Source organism: Boleophthalmus pectinirostris, unplaced genomic scaffold (assembly GCF_026225935.1).
Source record: "Boleophthalmus pectinirostris isolate CB_2022bp ecotype Guang Dong unplaced genomic scaffold, ASM2622593v1 HiC_scaffold_23, whole genome shotgun sequence".
Taxonomy (NCBI): Eukaryota; Metazoa; Chordata; class Actinopteri; order Gobiiformes; family Gobiidae; genus Boleophthalmus; species Boleophthalmus pectinirostris.
In genome coordinates this window covers 2282614-2305108 of record NW_026571207.1, presented here as the reverse complement: position 1 = coordinate 2305108, position 22495 = coordinate 2282614, and the positions used below count along the sequence as shown (strand labels likewise).

The 22495-nt window shown below is 43.0% G+C and overlaps 1 protein-coding gene across 3 annotated transcripts in view; it reads right to left on the bottom strand.

Annotated features, from left to right (window-relative positions):
• Positions 1–22495, bottom strand: part of si:zfos-2326c3.2 (mitogen-activated protein kinase kinase kinase kinase 4) — an 87400-nt gene that overhangs the window by 30520 nt on the left and 34385 nt on the right. For 2 of the 3 annotated variants that reach the window (XM_055159463.1, XM_055159464.1), the window contains exons 11-17: positions 21367–21435; positions 14916–15287; positions 8954–9088; positions 7016–7159; positions 5743–5813; positions 4765–4838; positions 482–552 (exon numbers count right to left, since the gene is read on the bottom strand). In XM_055159463.1, coding sequence (XP_055015438.1) covers positions 482–552; positions 4765–4838; positions 5743–5813; positions 7016–7159; positions 8954–9088; positions 14916–15287; positions 21367–21435 — 936 coding nt within the window. The remainder of the gene's footprint in view (positions 1–481; positions 553–4764; positions 4839–5742; positions 5814–7015; positions 7160–8953; positions 9089–14915; positions 15288–21366; positions 21436–22495) is intronic. The other variant, XM_055159465.1, reaches the window with a different exon arrangement.

Sequence of the window (22495 nt, the reverse complement as noted above, 5' to 3'; positions counted from 1 at the left end):
TGTGTGTGTGTGTGTGTGTGTATGTGAATGTGTATATACATGTGGATGTATATATAACATATATATTATAATATGTGTATATGGGTATGTGTGTTTACTTAGACGATGTATATATGTATTATATATGTATATGTACATGTGTGTGTATATGTATATGTACATGTATATGTGTGTGTATATGTACATGTATATGTACATGTATATATATATATGTATATGTGTGTGTATATGTATATGTACATGTATATGTATATGTACATGTATATGTGTGTGTACATGTGTGTGTACATATGTATGTTGATGTCCATCAATAGGGAGTTTAAGGGTGGGGGGGTTAAAAGGGAGAAAAATGCAATGCTAACAGGAATATATATAACTGCAAATAATAACACTTGAATTAAAATTTGATCACAAAAAAGAAAAATGTATGTAAAACCTGTGAGGATCATTGGTTTCCTGAGTTAGTATTTTGTGCTCTGACCTGTGTGTGGTGTGACGGCCTGAGGTTCTGAGGTCTGTGCTGTAACAGAGGACTCTCCAGAAGGAAGTATCCTACAAACACACACACACACACACACACACACACACACACACACACACACACACACACACACACACACACACACACACACACACACACACACACACACACACACACACACACACACACACACACAAACAAACAAACAAACAAACACACACACACACAAACAGGAGATAAATACATAATAATAATAACAGTGGGGGGGGGTCAGGGCTTGCAAGTCCTTCTCTGCTGGCCTAAAAAAATCTCAGAATCACAGACTGATGTTAATTATATTATTATTAAATAATATTAATATTAAAATAAAGACTTATTAAATAATTCCAAATGGTCTTTTCAGATGTTTGTGCTGCTTCCACACGTGTATTTTCATATTAAATCATTTGACCAATCACATTTCAGGAGTCACTTGTTGCCGGGCAGAGTCAAAGTCACAGAAGTGTGTCTGAGGTCTTCACAATGTTTCTGAAGGAACTCGAACACAAAATAAATGTCCATGAAACTGTTGCTTCAACCAATCAGATTTTGAGTCAGTGTCGCTGGGCCTTCAGCAGTCTAAACCAGGTCTAAACCAGGTCTAAACCAGGTCTAAACCAGGTCTAAACCAGGTCTAAACCAGGTCTAAACCAGGACTAAACCAGGTCTAAACCAGGTCTAAACCAGGTCTAAACCAGGTCTAAACCAAACCAGGTCTAAACCAGGTCTAAACCAGGTCTAAACCAGGACTAAACCAGGTCTAAACCAGGACTAAACCAGGTCTAAACCAGGACTAAACCAGGTCTAAACCAGGTCTAAACCAGGTCTAAACCACTAGGTCTAAACCAGGTCTAAACCAGGACTAAACCAGGTCTAAACCAGGTCTAAACCAGGTCTAAACCAGGTCTAAACCAGGTCTAAAACCAGGTCTAAACCAGGACTAAACCAGGTCTAAACCAGGACTAAACCAGGTCTAAACCAGGACCTAAACCAGGACTAAACCAGGACTAAACCAGGTCTAAACAAGGACTAAAACAGGTCTAAATTAGGACTAAACCAGGACTAAAACAGGACTAAAACAGGACTAAACCAGGACTAAACCAGGTCTAAACCAGGTCTAAACCAGGTCTAAACCAGGTCTAAACCAGGAAAAAAACAGGACTAAACCAGGTCTAAAGCAGGTCTAAACCAGGTGTAAACCAAGACTAAACCAGGACTAAAACAGGACTAAACCAGGACTAAACCAGGTCTAAACCAGGTCTAAACCAGGTCTAAACCAGGTCTAAACCAGGACTAAACTAAACCAGGTCTAAACCAGGTAAACCAGGACTAAACCAGGTCTAAACCAGGACTAAACCAGGTCTAGGTCTAAACCAGGTCTAAACCAGGTCTAAACCAGGTCTAAACCAGGACTAAACCAGGACTAAACCAGGTAAACCAGGTCTAAACCAGGTCTAAACCAGGTCTAAACCAGGACTAAACCACCAGGTCTAAACCAGGTCTAAACCAGGTCTAAACCAGGTCTAAACCAGGAAACCAGGTCTAAACCAGGTCTAAACCAGGTCCAGGACTAAACCAGGACTAAACCAGGACTAAACCAGGTCTAAACCAGGACTAAACCAGGTCTAATCCAGGACTAAACCAGGACTAAACCAGGTAAACCAGGACTAAACCAGGTCTAAACCAGGTCTAAACCAGGTCTACTAAACCAGGTCTTAAACCAGGTCTAAACCAAAACCAGGACTAAACCAGGTCTAAACCAGGTCTAAAACCAGGTCTAAACCAGGTCTAAACCAGGACTAAACCAGGTCTAAACCAGGTCTAAACCAGGTCTAAACCAGGTCTAAACCAGGACTAAACCAGGTCTAAACCAGGTCTAAACCAGGTCTAAACCAGGTCTAAACCAGGTCTAAACTAAACCAGGACCCAGGTCTAAACCAGGACTAAACCAGGACTAAACCAGGTAAACCAGGACTAAACCAGGTCTAAACCAGGACTAAACCAGGTCTAAACCAGGTCTAAACCAGGACTAAACCAGGTCTAAACCAGGACTAAACCAGGTCTAAAACCAGGTCTAAACCAGGTCTAAACCAGGACTAAACCAGGACTAAACCAGGTCTAAACCAGGACTAAACCAGGACTAAACCAGGTCTAAACCAGGTCTAAACCAGGACTAAACCAGGTCTAAAAGGTAAACCAGGTCTAATCCAGGTCTAATCCAGGTCTAAACCAGGACTAAACCAGGTCTAAACCAGGTCTAAACCAGGACTAAACCAGGTCTAAACCAGCACTAAACCAGGACTAAACCAGGACCAAACCAGGTCTAAACCAGGTCTAAACCAGGTCTAAACCAGGATTTAACAGGACTAAATCCTGCTGTGTGGACGTGTTTCTTCTTCTTCTATCAATAATATTTTTAATTTGGTTCTGTAAAGTCTGGACTTTTTATTTTCTTTTATCAGACAAAACTTCTTATGTGAAGATTTCCTCGTCTTTGTTTCTCTACAGCAAATCAAGTAATCCAAAGTAATCAGATTACATTACTCACTTTAAGTAATTTAATGGATTATGTTACAAACTACATTTTGGTGTGTGTAATCTGTAATCTGTAGGGGATTACATTTTAAAAGTAACACTCCCAACACTGATTACTGAAGGCCTAGCTGTGAAATGAACAGATTTTACACCAGATGCCCCGTCACAACCAGCTCCATCACTGTGACTGGTGTGGGAAATGTGAGAGAATTTGAATCGTTCATTAGTGTTGGGAGTGTTACTTTTAAAATGTAATCCCCTACAGATTACAGATTACACACACCAAAATGTAGTTTGTAACGGAATCCATTAAATTACTTAAAGTGAGTAAAGTAATCTGATTACTTTGGATTACTTGATATTGTGGAGCTTTTTAAAACTGCATGAATGTAACAACCACATCCTGAAAATTCACATTTGTTCTCTTCAAATTGGCCCTGGTTTAGACCTGGTTTAGACCTGGTTTAGTCCTGATTTTAGTCCTGGTTTTAGTCCTGATTTTAGTCCTGGTTTAGTCCTGATTTTAGTTCTGATTTCAGTCCTGGTTTAGTCCTGGTTTAGACCTCATTTTAGTCCTGGTTTAGTCCTGTGTTTAGTCCTGGTTTTAGTCCTGATTTCAATCCTGGTTTAGTCCTGGTTTTAGTCCTGGTTTAGTCCTGATTTTAGTCCTGGTTTTAGTCCTGATTTTAGTCCTGGTTTTAGTCCTGATTTTAGTCCTGGTTTAGTCCTGATTTTAGTCCTGGTTTAGTCCTGGTTTAGTCCTGGTTTTAGTCCTGGTTTAGTCCTGGTTTTAGTCCTGGTTTAGTTCTGGTATTGTCCTGGTTTAGTCCTGGTTTAGTCCTGATTTTAATCCTGGTTTTAGTCCTGGTTTAGACCTGGTTTTAATCCTGATTTTAAGCCTGGTTTAGTCCTGGTTTTAGTCCTGGTTTAGATCTCATTTTAGTCCTGGTTTTAGACCTGGTTTTGGTCCTGGTTTTAGTCCTGATTTCAATCCTGGTTTAGTCCTGGTTTAGACCTGGTTTAGACCTGGTTTAGTCCTGGTTTAGACCTGGTTTTAATCCTGATTTTAAGCCTGGTTTAGTCCTGGTTTTAGTCCTGATTTAGTTCTGGTTTCAGTCCTGATTTTAATCCTGGTTTAGTCCTGGTTTTAATCCTGATTTTAAGCCTGGTTTAGTCCTGGTTTTAGTCCTGATTTAGTCCTGGTTTTAGTCCTGATTTTAATCCTCGTTTTAGTCCTGGTTTAGACCTGGTTTAGTCCTGGTTTAGACCTGGTTTAGTCCTGGTTTAGTCCTGGTTTAGTCCTGGTTTAGTCCTGGTTTAGCCCAAGACAGGGGCCCATGGAGGTTTGTTGCCCCGGGCCCCCAGTTTTCTACGGTGCAAAAACATGATAATAATGACAATATTGTGTTTCATATCTGAGATTTAAGTCTGTGTATTTCTGTATTTCTGTATTTCTGTATTTCTGTATTTCTGCTCATGCCCGAGGAGCCAACTGTAAGAACACAAAGAGCGAACTATAACACCGCTCAAATCACACGACAAAACACACAAAGAGTCCATTAAAAACAGCCCGAGGAGAAACCGCTCCAGATCTGGACGGATAAAAAAGTTTGTGGATTTTCATTTTTAATAAAACGACACAAAACGCGAGGAAATGTGAGCGGCGGGAATCTGTTTGGAACATTTAAATAACTAAATAAAAACCGTACCTGGGTGATTGTTGTTCAGTGAAGGACTCCCATGAGGCCTGCCGCTGTGGTCGACCAGTGACACGGGGCTGCCGCTAGAGGGAGACACACACTCAGGTCATTGACGGGAGACTGAGCCAAACCCCCCAAAAAAAACATCTATTTTTAGCAAAAAGTCACATCCTCTGGGTTTAAACCACTGATTTTATTTAATTTTGTAAGTTTTACATGTTGTTAAAATGATCTATCTTGTATTTTTTTTTATTGCAGATGTGTTGTGTGTGACTGGGCTTGCCTCGCCACAGATCTGACCTGTAACATAACCTTCTGGCTTCCTTCTTGCTTCCATTGAATTAAAAAAAATAAAGTTTTAAGCCAAACTGTGGTACATTTCCCGACAAGGATGTATACAGGGTCTCAATATTTACATAGTGCAACTTCAAAAGGTGAGAACCCTGGTCTGGTCCTTGGTCTGGTCCTTGGTCTAGTCCCTGGTCTCTGGTCTCTGGTCCGGGCCCTAGTCTGGTCTCTGGTCTGGTCTAGTGTGTCTGGTCTCTGGTCTTGTCCTGGTCCGCTCCCTGGTCCGGCCTCTGATCTGATCTCTGGTCTTGCCTCTGATCTCTGGTCTCTAGTCTGGTCCTGGCCCAGTCCCTGATCTGCACTTTGGTCCGGTCTCTGGTCCGGTCTCTGGTCTGGTCTGGTCCAGTCCCTGGTCCAGTCCCTGGTCCGGTCCCTGGTCCGGTCCCTGGTCCAGTCCCTGGCCCGGTCTTTAGTCTGGTCTCGACTCTGATCTCTAGTATGGTCTCTGGTCCGGTCCCTAGTCCGGTCCCTGGTCCAGTCCCTGGTCCGGTCTTTAGTCTGGTCTCTAGTCCCTGGTCCAGTTCCTGTTCTAGTCTTTGGTCTAGTCTCTGGTCTGGTCTCTAGTCTAGTCTCTGGTCTGGTCTCTAGTCCCTGGTCCGGTCCTGGTCCGGTCCTGGTCCCTGGTCTGGGCTCTGTTACCTGGAGGGCGTCCGGTTGTGTCTCTTGATCAGTTCTTTGCAGTAAAACTTTGAGGTAGTTCTCTCTGGGACCTGGACACAAACAAAAACACAAAACCATAAAAGTCGTTTCATTTAAACGTCATAAATCCGACTCCTGTGAGTCTGAGTTTCCAGCAGCGTCATTCAGACGTTCATAAAAACACTAAACCAGGACTAAACCAGGTCTAAACCAGGACTAAACCAGGTCTAAACCAGGTCTAAAGGCCCAGTTTAAACGACTGAAACACAGAGAAATAAAACAGTCACAGCCTCCAGAAGATCTACTTTTACACAACATCAGGACTTTTTATGACAGTTGAGTTAAATCTGAAACAGTCTGAGGAAACAAACACCTGCAAACAGACGGAGACTTTTTCCAATGTTTTTTTAAGGAAAACAAAATCATCTGCAGGAGCTTCAGAACTTCATAAAACATCAGTTTTTTCTTTCAAATTTCTTCCTAAATCAAATTTTGGTGTTAAAACCTAAAGCAGGTTTCTCAGGTCTAAACCAAGACTAAACCAGGACTAAACCAGGTCTAAACCAGGACTGAACCAGGTCTAAACCAGGACTGAACCAGGTCTAAACCAGGACTAAACCAGGTCTAAACCAGGTCTAAACCAGGTCTAAACTTGGGCTAAACTAATTTTAAACAACCAAGTCTAACTTAGGTCTAAACCAGGGTTAAACCAGGTCTAAACCACAACTAAACCAGGTCTAAGACAGGTCTACAAAGAAACCTAAATCAGGTCTAAACCAGGTCTAAACCAGGTCTGAAACAGGACTAAACCTAATCTAAACCACATCTTAACCAGGGTCTAAACCAGGACTAAACCAGGTCTAAGACAGATCTAAATTAGGACTAAATCAAGCCTAAATCAGGTTTAAACCAGGTCTGAACCAGGTCTGAACCAGGACTAAAACAGGACTAAACCAGGACTAAACCAGGTCTAAGACAGGTCTACAAAGAAACCTAAATCAAGTCTAAACCAGGTCTAAATTAGGACTAAATCAAGCCTAAACCAGGTCTAAACCAGGTCTGAACTAGGACTAAAACAGGACTAAACCAGGATTAAAACAAGACTAAACCAGGACTAAAACAGGACTAAACCAGGACTAAAACAAGACTAAACCAGGACTAAACCAGGACTAAAGCAGGACTGAACCAGGACTAAACCAGGACTGAACCAGGACTAAACCAGGACTAAACTACAGCAAGTGCAGAGCATCGTGGAGTGTGGTGCGGGTCGGACCTTGGGCGGGGTCTCGGGGGGGTCCCAGAACACGTCGTCAGAGGGCGAGCGAGGAGTGAATGGAGACAGGGGGGAGAGAGATAGGGCCATGTCGGACAGAGAGCTGCTGTGGGCGGAGTCTCGGCTCGACAGAAGGTTCACGTTCTGCAACAGGAACAAGGAGAGTACAGGACTAAACCAGGACTAAACCAGGACTAAACCAGGACTAAACCAGGACTAAACCAGGACTGAAACCAGGACTAAACCAGGACTGAGGACTAACCAGGGACTGAACCAGGACTAAACCAGGACTAAACCAGGACTAAACCAGGACTGAACCAGGACTGAACCAGGACCAAACCAGGACTAAACCAGGACTAACCACCAGGACTAAACCAGGACTAAACCAGGACTGAACCAGGACCGAACCAGGACCAAACCAGGTCTGAACCAGGACTAACCAGGACTGAACCAGGACTAAACCAGGACTAAACCAGGACTAAACCAGGACTGAAACCAGGACTGAACCAGGACTGAAACCAGGACTGAACCAGGACTAAACCAGGACTAAACCAGGACTAAACCAGGACTAAACCAGGACTAACCAGGTCTGAACCAGGACTAAACCAGGACTAAACCAGGACTAAACCAGGACTAAACCAGGACTAAACAGGACTAAACCAGGACTAAACCAGGACTAAACCAGGACTAAACCAGGACTAACCAGGACTAAAACCAGGACTAAACCAGGACTAAACCAGGACTAAACTAAACCAGGACTAAACCAGGACTAAACCAGGACTAAACTGAACCAGGACTAAACCAGGACTGGACTAAACCAGGACTAAACCAGGACTAAAAAACCAGGGACTAAACCAGGACCGAAACCAGGACTAAACCAGGACTGAACCAGGACTAAACCAGGACTGAACCAGGACTAAACCAGGACTGAACCAGGACTAAACCAGGACTAAACCAGGACTAAACAGGACTAAAGGACTAAACCAGGACTAAACCAGGACTAAACTAAACCAGGACTAACCAGGACTGAACCAGGACTAAACCAGGACTAAACCAGGACTAAACCAGGACTGAACCAAGGACTAAACCAGGACTAAACCAGGACTAAACCAGGACTAAAAACCAGGACTAAAGGACCAGGACCGGAACCAGGACTAAACCAGGACTAAACCAGGACTAAACGGAACCAGGACTGAAACCAGGACTAAACCAGGACTAAACTAGGACTAACCAGGAACTAAACCAGGACTAAACCAGGACTAAACCAGGACTAAACCAGGACTAAACCAGGACTAAACCAGGACTAAACCAGGATTAAACCAGGACTAAACCAGGACTAAACCAGGACTGAACCAGGACTAAACCAGAAACCAGAAACCAGGACTGACCAGGACCAGGAAACCAGGACTAAACCAGGACTAAACCAGGACTAAACCAGGATTAAAACCAGGAACTAAACCAGGACTAAACCAGGACTAAACCAGGACTAAACCAGGACTAAACCAGGACTAAACCAGGACTAAACCAGGACTAAACCAGGACTGAACCAGGACTGAACCAGGACTAAACCAGACTGAACCAAACCAGGAACTGAACCAGGACTAAACCAGGAACTAAACCAGGACTTAAACCAGACTGAACCAGGACTGAACCAGGACTGAACCAGGACTAAACCAGGACTGAAACTAAACAGGACTAAACCAGGACTAAAAGACCCAGGACTAAACCAGGACTAAACAGGACTAAACCAGGACTAAACCAGGACTAAACCAGGACTAACCAGGACTGAACCAGGACTGAACCAGGACTAAACCAGGACTTAAACCAGGACTGAAACCAGGACTAAACCAGGATAAACCAGACTGAACCAGGACTAAACCAGGACTAAACCAGGACTAAACCCCGGGTCTACAGCTGTTTTCAGGGACGTGTGAGTACCTGGCTGAGGTGAGCTCTCTGCATGGCGGGAGTACAGGGACTGGAGCTGCTCCCCGACCCGAGCCTCGTGTGGACCTGACTGGGCAGAGCGGAGGACATGATGGCCCGGGCCAGAGGGGAGTCCTGCAGGTCCATCTGCAAATACCAGCAACAATAAAGTATTTTAAACTACTGCGATAAAAAAATAAAAAACAATAAATATATGTATATAATCTGGACTTAACTAGATCTAAGACAGGTCTAAAAAAACAAATCTAAACCAAGTCCAAACCAGGTCTAAACCAGAACTAAACCAGGTCTAAAAAAACAAATCTAAACCAAGTCTAAAACCAGGTCTAAACCAGAACTAAAACCAGGTCTAAAAACTAAAAATCTAAAAGTAAACCAGGTCTAAACCAGAACTAAACCAGGTCTATAAAACAAAATAAAACAAGTCTAAACCAGGTCTAAACTAAACCAGAACTAAAAGGTCTAAAAAACTAAACCAGGTCTAAACCAGTCTAAAATCTAAATCAAGTCTAAACCAGGTCTAAAACCAGAACTAATAAAAAACAAAATCTAAATCAAACCAGTCTAAACCAGGTCTAAACCAGAAAACCAGGTCTAAAAAAAAATCTAAATCTAAACCAGTCTAAACCAGGTCTAAACCAGAACTAAACCAGGTCTAAAAACAAAATCTAAATCAAGTCTAAACCAGGTCTAAACCAGAACTAAACCAAGTCTAAAAAACAAAATCTAAATCAAGTCTAAACCAGGTCTAAACCAGAACTAAACCAGGTCTAAAAACAAAATATAAATCAAGTCTAAACCAGGTCTAAACCAGAACTAAACCAAGTCTAAAAACAAAATCTAAATCAAGTCTAAACCAGGTCTAAACCAGAACTAAACCAGGTCTAAAAACAAAATCTAAATCAAGTCTAAACCAGGTCTAAACCAGGTCTAAACTCTAAAAAACAGTCTAAACCAAACAAAGGCTAAATCTCAGTCTAAACCAGGTCTAAACAAACTAAACCAGGTCTAAACAGGTCTAAACCAGAACTAAACCAGGTCTAAAAACAAATCTAAATCAAGTCTAAACCAGGTCTAAACCAAACTAAACAAGTGTATAAAACAAATCTACACCAGGCCTTGTAATCCGTGTATCATTCGTTCATTTTCAATATAAACCAAAAATAAGAAAACGAAAAAAAACAACAGTTTCTTCGTTATTTGTTTCTAAAACCAAAATGAAAAAACGGATAAATTCGTTTTTTCAGTTTTCGATTTGTGTTAAATAAAAATGGAAAAAACGATAACGGCCGTTTCCCGTTTACCGTGACTTCAGTGACTGTTATGCCGGTTTTGCACCGTGTACGGACTGAACCAGGACTGATCCAGGTCCGAGACCAGACCGGGACAAGACTAACCAATCTGGTTCCGTGTCAAGTCTGTGCTCTGGTTCTGTGTAAACGAATGTTCTGTGACTCCAGGTCTGGACGTGTGCTCCAGAACTCAAGAACCAGACTGGTCTGAAACAAAACATCCAACTGACATTTCAACAACGAAAAAAACTGAACTAGAGCTTTTGGCTAAATGGTAAAAAACCGGGACCAGAACAGAGCGCTATCAGAGCCCACTGCAGGGCCTCGAGGAGGCTTGGACCCCGCGGAGGCTCTCAAAGCTTGGAGTCCGCCCCAGTCCCCTCTGGTCCCGCCTCCTGGTCTGGTCCTGCTCCCACTGGTCCCTCTCTCTGGTTCTGGTTCTCTCGGACCTGGATCAGTCCTGTTTCAGTCCGTACCCGTGCAAAAAGGCTATCAAGTCACTGAAGTCACATAAACGGGAAACGGCGTTTATCAATTTTGGTTTTGGAGACAAATAACGAAGAAAACTGTTGTTTTTCATTTCTTATTTTGGTTTATATTGAAAAAAAATGAACGAATAGATACACGGATTCCTTGTCAGTCTGTGTTTTGTTTGTTTTTACAGTGTTCATGTTTTCTGCGTTCGCTGAAATGAACAAACTGAAGTGTAAAGAAACATCACACAATCTTAACGTTGATGTCGATGACCTGTTCACACTTAAACGGAAAACGAGACAATTTATATTTGTTGTTCTGCTGTTGTGTCCTCGGGCAAGACACGTGAGTACGAGTGTTGGCGTGTGTGAGCGCAGACGGTGAACGATCCCGTCAAGGTCGACACGCGCTACACGATTTTTCGGTCGTAAACTATTTTTAAACGTGTGACAAAATCTACGTTCAGACTGCAGGTTTAACGCTCAATTCAGATTTTTTTGTGAAATCCGATGTTTTTTCGAGGTCGTTCACATTTCCAGTTAAATGTGACTTGTATGTGACTCCAGTGTGAACGTTAAACAGCCCAAAAGTGTCCCACATGTGACACTGGAGACACGACGACGTCAACCGCAGCGAGCGTCTCTGTGTTTACAGAAGTTGTCCAAACATGGACGCAGCATCGAGCACCTGGAGATTTTAAAGTTCCTCTCGTACCGGAGCCAGAACATGAACAACTTACTTGTTTTAAGGAGGAGATTGAGAAGGAGAAGGACGAGGTTTTTGGTCGTGGTGTTTTGTGGTGAGTGGTGATGTGCTTCACTTCAGTCACACTCAGTTCATTAACAATTTTCACCTGCTTCAGTGCAGAATAGTGACGTTTGTGTCTTGTTGATAACGTGTAGGTGGATGAATGCACTTTGGCCGTTCACACTGAAGTCACATGTTAAAGATCAGATATGTATCAGTTTCAGGAGCACATATCCAAGTGTCCTGGGTCACATTTGAAAAAATCGGATCTGTGTCGTTCAGACTGTCAATAAAAGATCAGATACAGGACACATTGGCTGCGTTCAGACTGCAGCCTGAAGTGACCCAAATCCGATTTTTTGGCTTCTATGTTCCTGTATCTGATCTTTTATTGACAGTCTGAACGACACAGATCTGATTTTTTCAAATGTGACCCAGGACACTTGGATATGTGCTCCTGAAACTGATACATATCTGATCTTTAACATGTGACTTCAGTCTGAACGGTCAAAGTGCATTCATCCACCTACACGTTATCAACAAGACACAAACGTCACTATTCTGCGCTGAAGTAGGAGAAAATTGTTAATGAACTGAGTGTGACTGAAGTGAAGCACATCACCACTCACCACAAAACACCACGACCAAAAACCTCGTCCTTCTCCTTCTCAATCTCCTCCTTAAAACAAGTAAGTTGTTCATGTTCTGGCTCCGGTACGAGAGGAACTTTAAAATCTCCAGGTGCTCGATGCTGCGTCCATGTTTGGACAACTTCTGTAAACACAGAGACGCTCGCTGCGGTTGACGTCGTCGTGTCTCCAGTGTCACATGTGGGACACTTTTGGGCTGTTTAACGTTCACACTGGAGTCACATACAAGTCACATTTAACTGGAAATGTGAACGACCTCGAAAAAACATCGGATTTTCACAAAAAAATCTGAATTGAGCGTTAAACCCTGCAGACTGAACGTCGACTTAGAAGCACAACACCACAAACACGAGGAGATGATGAGATTTTAAATCTCTGAGCAGCAGGATGTGTCCATGGACCAGAGGATATAAATCTGACAGGCTGTGATGGCGTCGTTCTGATACTCAGGACTAAACCAGGACTAAACCAGGACTAAACCAGGACTAAACCAGGACTAAACCAGGACTAAAACCAGGACTAAACAGGACAAACAGGACTAAACCAGGACTAAACCAGGACTAAACAGGACTAAACCAGGTCTACTAAACCAGGACTAAACCAGGACTAAACCAGGACTAAACCAGGACTAAACCCAGGACTAAACCAGGACTAAACCAGGACTAAACCAGGACTACTAAACCAGGACTAAACCAGGTCTAAACCAGGACTAAACAGGACTAAACCAGGACTAAACCAACTAAACCGGACTAAACAGGACTAAACCAGGACTAAACCAGGATTAAACCAGGACTAAACCAGGACTAAACAGGACTAAACAGGACTAAACCAGGACTAAACCAGGACTAAACCAGGACTAAACCAGGACTAAACCAGGACTAAACCAGGACTAAACCAGGACTAAACCAGGACTAAACCAGGACTAAACCAGGACTAAACTAAACCAGGACTAAACCAGGTTAAACCAGGACTAAACCAGGACTAAACCAGGACTAAACCAGGTTCTAAACCAGGACTAAACCAGGACTAAACCAGGACTAAACCAGGAGGACTAAACCAGGTCTAAACCAGGACTAAACCAGGACTAAACCAGGTAAACCAGGACTAAACCAGGACTAAACCAGGACTAAACCAGGACTAAACTAAACCAGGTAAACCAGGTCTAAACCACCAGGTCTAACCAGGACTACACCAGGACTAAACCAGGACTACACCAGGTCTAAACCCAGGACTAACCAGGACTAAACCAGGACTAAACCAGGACTAACACCAGGACTAAACCAGGACTAAACCAGGACTAACCAGGACTAAACCAGGTCTAAACCAGGACTAAACCAGGTCTAAACCAGGACTAAACAGGACTAAACCAGGTCTAAACCAGGACCAGGACTAACCAGGACTAACCAGGACTACCAGGACTCTAAACCAGGTCTAAACCAGGACTACACCAGGACTCTAAACCAGGACTACACAGGTCAAACCAGGACTACACCAGGACTACAAACCAGGTAAACTAAACCAGGACTAAACCAGGACTAAACCAGAACCAGGTAACCACCCAGGACTAAACCAGGACTAAACACTACAGGGACTAAACCAAACCAGGACTAACCAGGACTAAACCAGGACTAAACAGGACTAAACTAAAACCAGGACTACAACTAAACAGGACTAAACCAGGTCTAAACCAGGACTAAACCAGGACTAAACCAGGACTAAACCAGGACTAAAGGACCAGGACTCTAAACCAGGACTACACTAAACCAGGACTACTAAACCAGGACTACAACCAGGACTAAACATAAACCAGGACTACACCAGGTCTAAACCAGTAAACCAGGACTACTAAACCAGGAAACTAAACCAGGTCTAAACCACTAAACAGGACTAAACCAGGACTAAACCAGGAAACTAAACCAGCCAGGTCTAAACCAGGACTACATCAGGTCTAAACCAGGACTACACCAGGACTAATCAGGTCTAAACCAGGTCTAAACCAGGAACTAAACCAGGACTACACCGGTCTAATCCAGGACTACACCAGGACTAAACCAGGACTAAACCAGGACTAAACCAGGACTAAACCAGGACTACAGGACTAAACCAGGACTACAGGACTAAACCAGGACTAAACCAGGACTAAAACCAGGACTAAACCAGGACTAAACCAGGTCTAAACCAGGACTAACCAGGTCTAAACCAGGACTAAACCAGGACTAAACCAGGACTAAACCAGGACTCTAAACCAGGACTAAACCAGGTCTAAACCAGGACTAAAACCAGGACTAAACCAGGACTAAACCAGGACCACCAGGACTAAACCAGGACTACACCAGGTCTAAACCAGGACTACACCACTACACCAGGACTAAACCAGGACTAAACCAGGACTAAACCAGGACTAAACCAGGTCTAAACCAGGACTACACCAGGACTAAACCAGGGACTAAACACAGGACTAAACCAGGACTAAACCAGGTCTAAACCAGGACTAAACCAGGACTAAACCAGGTCTAAACCAGGACTAAACCAGGACTAAACCAGGACTAAACCAGGACTAAACCAGGACTAAACCAGGACTAAACCAGGACTTCACCAAGAGTAAACGAGGACTGAACGAGAACTGCAGCTGAACTCAGGGAGAAGCAAATCGCAGCCAAAATCGGTCAAATTCTCCTGTCGTGCGCTGCGTCCTTTAAGGTTTTTGCGCGTCTTGAGAGAAAAACGTTTAAATCTAAAGCATTTAAAAAACAAGAACAGAACAGCAGAAAGAGAAGCAGAGCAGGTTACCACGAAGCGCTGCTGGTTCAGAGAGCGAGCCACAGGCAGAGCTGGAGCGCTGGGCACAGCAGCGGCCGCTACATCCTTAGTCCGCGTCTGGTCTCTAGTCTGGTTTCTGGTCTGGTCCCTGGTCGTGTCTCTAGTCTGGTCCCTGGTCTGGTCCCCGGTCGCGTCCCTGGCCTGGTCCCTGGTCTGGTCCCTGGCCCGGCTCTGGTCCCTGGCCCGGTCCTTGTGGTCGTGTTGCAGGGAGAGCAGCGTGGTCTGGTCCTTGGGCAGGGTGCGGTGGGAGCGTCTGCCCGCCGAAGGCTGCTGGTGCTGGGGCACGGCCTGAGCTTTGCCCTGGGGAGGAGGCTGGAGCTTAGGCTGGAGCGGGGCGCATCTCTGAAGCCGCACGGGAAGCAGGCGAGAGCGGACGGACGGCAGACGACACAGCGCAGAGAGCAAAAAAAATAAACAAAACACAAAACAAAACTGAAAAAAAGCAATGATGAAAGTGTCAAATTACGACGAGTATAAGGGTCAGATAAAAAAAAAAGTCGTAACATTTTGACATTAAAGTCGTAATTTTATGAGAATAAAGTCGTAATTTTATGAGAATAAAGTCGTAATTTTATGAGAATAAAGTCGTAGTCAAAATAAAGTCATAATATTAGGAGAAAATCGGCTGCTCAGAAACTCTGACCGAGTGGAGAATGGAGAATTTGGAGAATTTTGTAAAGGAGAAAAATCCGTGTATCTTTCGTTCACTCGACTGAACAAGGACTGAATCAGGACTAAATCAAGTCCAGAACCAAACCAGAAAGACCAGGATTGAGACCGAGACCAGACCAGGACTGAGGCCGGGACCAGACCAGGACTGAAAACGGTTTAGTCCTAGTTTAGTCCTGGTTTAAGTCACTGGAAAATGGTCCTGGTTCAGTCCTTGTCTCAGTTCCTGGTTTAGTCCTGGTCTCAGTCTCCGGTTCAGTCCTGTCTTTTAGTCCTGGTTCAGTCCTGGTTCAGTCCTGCTTTAGTCCTGGTTCAGTCCTGGTTTAGTCCTGGTTTAGTCCTGGTTCAGTCCTGGTTTAGTCCTGGTTCAGTCCTGGTTTAGTCCTGGTTCAGTCCTGCTTTAGTCCTGGTTCAGTCCTGGTTTAGTCCTGGTTCAGTCCTGGTTTAGTCCTGGTTTAGTCCTGCTTTAGTCCTGGTTTAGTCCTGGTTTAGTCCTGGTTTAGTCCTGCTTTAGTCCTGGTTTAGTCCTGGTTTTAGTCCTGGTTCAGTCCTGGTTTAGTCCTGCTTAGTCCTGGTTCAGTCTTGCTTTAGTCCTGGTTTAGTCCTGGTTCAGTCCTGCTTTAGTCCTGGTTTAGTCCTGGTTCAGTCCTGGTTCAGTCCTGGTTCAGTCCGGAGGCGCAAATAATGAAGAAAATTGTTGTTCGTTTTCTTATTTTTAGTTTTACATTAAAAACAAGTTTCTTCTTCTGCCGCATTTTTCACTTTGACTTTGATTTTATTACGACTTCATTCTCATAATATTACGACTTTAATGTCCAAATGTTACGACTTTATTCTCGTAGCGCCAGCATCTTTTTTTTTTTTTTTATCTGACCCTTATTCTCCGTCGTATCATATAAACAAGCAGAAAACACTGGAGGTTTATAAAGCACACGGCAACATTTCTGAAACAAAATGAGTGTATTAATTTGCATTTTGTGTTGAAGTTGTTGCATGAAAAGCCCTCTGTAAATAAAGTTTGATTCATGGATTGATAATTGACCACAAATAACATTTTTCCACAACTTTTTTGTCTTAATTTTTTTATTACAAATGTCCTACTCTCCACGGGAAATCAACAAACTCACTCAACAAGAAACCGAACCAGGAATCTCCTCGTTATGAGGCACCGGGAAGAACTACACGTAGTGATAAAAAATACTTTATTATAAGACAAAAACAAACAAAATACAATCTAATAAAAAAGAATAAAATTAAAAAATAAATAATAAATATACCAAGTCTTAACCAGGTCAAAATTAGGACTAAACCAGGACTAAAACAGACTAAACAAGGACTAAACCGGGACTAAAACAGGACTAAAGCAGGACTACACCAGGACTAAACGAGGATTAAACAAGGACTAAACCGGAACTAAACCAGAACTAAAACCGGGACTTAAATGTGGACTAAACCAGGACTAAACAAGGACTAAACCGGAACTAAACTGAAAAAAAAAACGGGACTAAACGAGGACTAAACCGAACTAAACCGGGACTAAACGTGGACTAAACCGGGACTAAACAAGGACTAAACCGGAACTAAACCAGAACTAAAACCGGAACTAAATGTGGACTAAACGAGGACTAAACCAGAACTAAACCGGGACTAAATGTGGACTAAATGAGGACTAAACCGGGACTAAACCGGGACTAAACCAGGACGAAACAAGGACTAAACCGGAACTAAACTGAAAAAAAAAACGGGACTAAACGAGGACTAAACAAGGACTAAACCGGGACTAAATGAGGATTAAACAAGGACTAATCCAGGACTAAACCAGGATTAAAACAGGTCTACATCAGGACTAAACCAGGATTAAACAAGGACTAATTCAGGACTAAACAAGGACTAAACAAGAACTAAACCAGGACTAAACAAGGACTAAACCGAGAACTAAACTGGAACTAAACCAGGACTAAACCAGGACTAAAACAGGACTACACCAGGACTAAACGAGGATTAAGCAAAGACTAATCCAGGACTAAACCGGGACTAAACGAGGACTAAACCAGGACTAAACCAGGACTAAACAAGGACTAAACAAGGAATAAACCAGGACTAAACCAGGACTAAACGAGGAATAAACCAGGACTAAACGAGTACCTAAACAGGACTAAACGAGGAATAAACCAGGACTAAACGAGTACCTAAACAAGGACTACACCGGGACTAAACCAGGTCTAAACAAGGACTAAACTGGAACTAAACCAGGTCTAACCGAGGACTCTCACATTAAGATGGCTGCCGGGGAACAGCGGGTCAGTGAGTCCAGACCTGATGGAGTCTGAACACAGAAAAACAAAATATCTCTGGAGTTATTTGAGCACCAGTGGCTCTTCTGTCAGGATGAACTGGGAACAATGGAGACTCAGAAAAGCAGCGTGTTATTGTAAACAAAGACAGGTAAACAAACCCGTCGCCATGGAAACCAGACTCACACTCACTGCACATGAACGGAGTCTGTTTGAGACGCTCGTAAACACACGAGCGAGAGAACATAATGACTGACAGCTGCAATCTGAACCAGGACTAAACCAGGACTGAACCAGGACTGAACCAGGACTGAACCAGGACTGAACCAGGACTAACCAGGACTGAACCAGGACTTAAACGAGAAACAAACCAGGACTAAACCAGGACTAAACCAGAACCAGGAACCAGGAAAACCAGGACTGAACCAGGACTAAACCAGACTGAACCAGGACTGAAACCAGGACTGAACCAGGACTGAACCAGGACTGAACCACCAGGACTGAACCAGGACTGAACCAGACTGAAACCAGGACTAACCCAGGACTGAAACCAGGACTGAACCGGACTAAACCGGACTGAACTGGGACTAAACCAGGACTGAACCAGGACTGAACCAGGACTAAACCAGGACTGAACCAGGACTGAACCAGGACTGAACCAGGACTAAACCAGGACTAAACCAGAAACCAGGACTGAAAGGACTGAACCAGGACTGAACCAGGACTAAACCAGGGACTAAAACCAGACTGAAGGACTGAACCAGGACTAACCAGGACTAAACCAGGACTGAACCAGGACGTCAGGACTAACCAGGACTGAACCAGGAAAACCAGACTGACTTACCAGGACTAACATCGTTTAACCATGAAGCGACTCAACCAGGACTAAACCGGGGTCTATTCCAGAACCAGTCAAAAAAGTCTGGCGTTCACCCAAAGTTTTCAATTTCCATCCAAACAACCAAAGCTTATGTGCAAGTTTATCGTTACGTTACCACAAAACGTTTAATCGTTTAACCGTTTCTCGCTTGGATCACAACTTCAACGTACCCACATTCACACAGTTTAATACAAGTACTGCAACACACAGTAAAGTTAACAGTACAACACAGTAAAGTACTGCAGTACTACAGTAAGTAAAGTACAGTACTACACATGCAGTAAAGTACTGCAGTACTACACATGCAGTAAAGTACTGCAGTACTACACATGCAGTAAAGCAGTAAAACTGCAGTACTGCACAGTAAAGTACTGCAGTACTACAGTACTACACGTAGCAGTAAAGTACTGCAGTACTACACATGCAGTAAGTACTGCAGCACTGCACGTACACAGTACACGTGCAGTACTACTGCAGTACTACAAGTACAGTACAGTACAGTAAAGTACTGCAGGACTACACATGCAGTAACTGCAGTACTAACATGTAAAGTACTGCAGGACATAGTAAGTACTGCAGGACGTGCATCAAAAAATACCAACGGTATCAGTTTCGTTTCCAATAAAAAAATCTGCAGCACATAAGACCTCATATAATATTCTAATTTATTGATATCTAAATGTGTTTGCTCAGCACAAATGAATGTGTGGTTGTATTTTCAGTGTCATGTTTACAATTTAAAACCAATAGTGTCTATAATGTTTCTTGGGGAGACGACGCTCATAAGAGAAACCAAGACAAGACGAGCAAGTCCGGCTGCAAGTGAGTCGGTCCCCACCAAAAATACTAATACTTCTACAATTTGGCAGCATTCTGGCTTCAGGCGCACATTTGTTTACGTTTTACAGAAACAAAACTTAAAACCACATGGCTAATTTACATGAACTGTTCGCGCTGATAAAAACAGATCACTTCTTCTGCTGATGATGTGGTTCAGCCTCTGTCGGATTAAAGGACACGACTCAGTGGAATATATGTTTTTTCAGTGGAATATATGTTTTTTCAGTGGAATATATGTTTTTTCAGTGGAATATATGTTTTTTCAGTGGAATATATTCTTTCTGCGACAGAGGATGGACGTGTAACTTTTAAGTCTGCGGGTCATACACATAGATCATACAGCACTGCGGCTTCACTTACCAATGTCGCACTAAAACATTTTGGTAATATGGTAATACTGTACACCCCGGTCAAATCCTGAGACAGTTTCACGGTATCAAACTTTGGACACTGCCCAACCCTACGTGTCACTTCAGACGTTTACAGTGAATCCGCGTGGTACACGTGTGTGCGTGGACACAGGACACATCTGGACTAAACTCGCTCTTCTGTTGTAGTTCAGGTAAGTCTGCTCTTTCTGGTCCAAATGTTAAAACAAAAGTCAGATTAAAGCCTCAGACAGAGCAGTGCCACCAGTTGGCATCACATCCCCAGAGAATATTGACGACATCAGCTGCAAAAGTATAAACACAACGACAATGATAATCACTAAACTAAACAACCATGGGGACGTTTTCTATAAAACCTGGAGTGCAGTCCCTGTCCCAGCAGATTTATACAAAACCACTGATTTGTCCCAGTTTTACACAAGAAATGTCCCAGAGTCTCTATTTTTGACCAATCTGATCCTGCCGACAGTAAAAAGAGACAAAAACTGTCATTTGTTTAAAGGTTGCATGGAGGATTTTTTGTTTTGTTTCAGTTTGTCAGTGAAAGTTTAAAATACCATTACAGAGACGCAGCAGCCTTGTAATTATGATGACCACAAAAAAAAGAATGAAAATCTATCAACTGTGGACGTCGTGAGGCCAGATAAACATCAGCCAATAGAAAACAAGGCTGCCTCATTTTCTATTGGCTGTCAGGTTGTCAATCAAACTCCCTATGTTTCTAGTGTCTCTGACTCTCGGCGCGCTGGGATTACGTGGTTTACGCAGCGGTTCTTAAGAGTCTTTTTTAAAACTGTCGCTTCCTCGCAATTCGCACAAAGTTTGTCGCGACGGCGGACGAGAATCCACCACCGGTTCGCCGCAAAAGAAAGTCCGTTTTTGAGGTCGCCGAAAGAAGAAGAGAAGGGGAAAAGGAGCGAAGTCAAACTGGGGTGATTCTTGGAGATTCCTTCTAGCGATGGCGCGACTGAAGCAGACGAATGACGTGTTGATCGTTAAATTATTTCTCGACAGGTCACTTCAACAGTATTTCTGAACACACACCGGCTGTAAACATGTGATTTCTAGAGTAAAGGGGCGGGAGCTGTGGAGGAGGACGGTGGTGTCACGCGTGAACAACATTTGAAAAAGGACTGTCGCTGTATTTCTTGTTCCTTAAAAAAAATCCTCTATACAAACTTTAAGTAAAATCTGCTTTAGAAAAAACAAAACACAAAGAAAATGTGACCAAACTGACTCACATGTTCACACAATTTTCCTTAGTTTTTTATTTTGAAATTCTGGTCAAATCAAATCAAAACTAGTGTGTATATATATTAAAACAAAAAAACAGTGTAAATGTCGTTTACCTGTTCGTGCGCAGAGTCGAGCGGTTTCACCAGAACGTCTCCGCTCCTCTGTCTGTCTCTGTCTCTGTCCTGCTCAAAACACCAAGCTCATGATTAAAACACGCACTCACGCATCAAAATTACATCAAAATTACAGATAAAAACGCAGAATTTTCGTCTTAAATTGACGTGGTTCCGCAGCCGAAAGCCGAGCGCGACGTGTAAAAACACAGAGGTGCGCTTTAACGGTTTGTCGATGGTCATTTTGAGGCGAAAGTAAAATATTAAAGAAGCAGACGCCCCGAAGTTTGCATATTTCATAACGACCTCCTTTGGATTTGATTCTGAAAATTTCACTCGTCGCGAGAAAAATAACTAAATAATTAATTTTTAAAAATCTATGAAAGTCTTAAATTTTACATCAGCTGTTGCACATTAAAATATAAACACAAATAATAAATACTAAAATAAAATTAGCTAAAAAAAAAACAAAAACACAAGACTAAACCAGGAATAAACCAGGTTTAAACCAGGACTAAACCAGGACTAAAACCAGGTTTAAACCAGGACTAAACCAGGAATAAACCAGGTTTAAACTAGAACTAAACCAGGACTAAACCAAAATTAAACGAGAACTAAACCAGGACTAAACCAGAACTAAACCAGGTTTAAACCAGGTCAAAACCAGGTCTAAACCAGAACTAAACCAGGTCTAAACCAGAACTAAACCAGGACTAAACTAGAACTAAACCAGGACTAAACCAGGACTAAACCAGGTTTAAACCAGGTTAAACCAGGTCTAAACCAGGACTAAACCAGGTTTAAACCAGGTCTAAACCAGGACTAAACCAGGACTAAACCAGGTTTAAACCAGGTCTAAACCAGGTCTAAACCAGGACTAAACCAGGACTAAACCAGGACTAAACCAGGTCTAAACCAGGACTAAACCAGGTTTAAACCAGGTCTAAACAGGTCTAAACCAGGTCTAAACCAGGACTAAACCAGGTCTAAACCAGAACTAAACCAGGACTAAACCAGGACTAAACTAGAACTAAACCAGGACTAAACTAGAACTAAACCAGGACCAAACCAGCACTAAACCAGGTCTAAACCAGGTCTAAACCAGGTCTAAACCAGGTCTAAACCAGGT